General features: G+C 67.2%; 1 protein-coding gene across 1 annotated transcript in view; it reads left to right on the top strand.

The window, feature by feature from the left end:
* Positions 1–122: 122 nt before the first annotated feature.
* ITGA3 (integrin subunit alpha 3) overlaps positions 123–482 on the top strand; it is a 12,816-nt gene continuing 12,456 nt past the window's right edge. Inside the window, exons 1-2 of the mRNA XM_031065194.1 lie at positions 123–130; positions 350–471. Of these exons, the coding sequence (XP_030921054.1) occupies positions 123–130; positions 350–471 (130 nt within the window). The remainder of the gene's footprint in view (positions 131–349; positions 472–482) is intronic.

Here is a 482-nt window from a genome sequence, read left to right as displayed (position 1 = left end):
GGGGTCACTGAGGTTTGGGGGATCACTGAGGTTTGGGGGTCACTGCGACCCCTCTTCCCACCCCCATGCACGGGGATGGGGGCTCAGCCCTGGGATGGGGTCTGGGAAGGACTGGGGGAGCAATGACTCTGTCAGTCTATCCCTGAGGCCGTTCGGGGTCCCTGTGTCCCCTTCCAGCTCTGACCCCATTATTTGGGGGTGTCAGGGTGTGACAAACTGGGGAAGCAGCTCCAGTGTGCCCTCCTCAGGGCACCCACCCAGCTCTGCACCCCAAAATGACTTGGGGGGGTTTGGGGGGTCGCACCTCACCCCCCATCAGCCACCCACGTGCCCCCTCTGTGCCCCCCAGGCTGCTGGTGGGGGCCCCCCAGGCCGCGGAGCCGGTGAACGGGACCCGGACGGGCGCTGTGTACGCCTGTCCCCTGAGTGCCACCACCCGCGACTGCCAGCGCCTGCCCATCGAGCTCAAGGGTGGGCGACCT

The sequence above is a fragment of the Geospiza fortis genome, unplaced genomic scaffold (genome assembly GCF_000277835.1).
Source record: "Geospiza fortis unplaced genomic scaffold, GeoFor_1.0 scaffold406, whole genome shotgun sequence".
Classification (NCBI taxonomy): domain Eukaryota; kingdom Metazoa; phylum Chordata; class Aves; order Passeriformes; family Thraupidae; genus Geospiza; species Geospiza fortis.
This window is presented reverse-complemented; position numbering and strand designations above follow the sequence as displayed.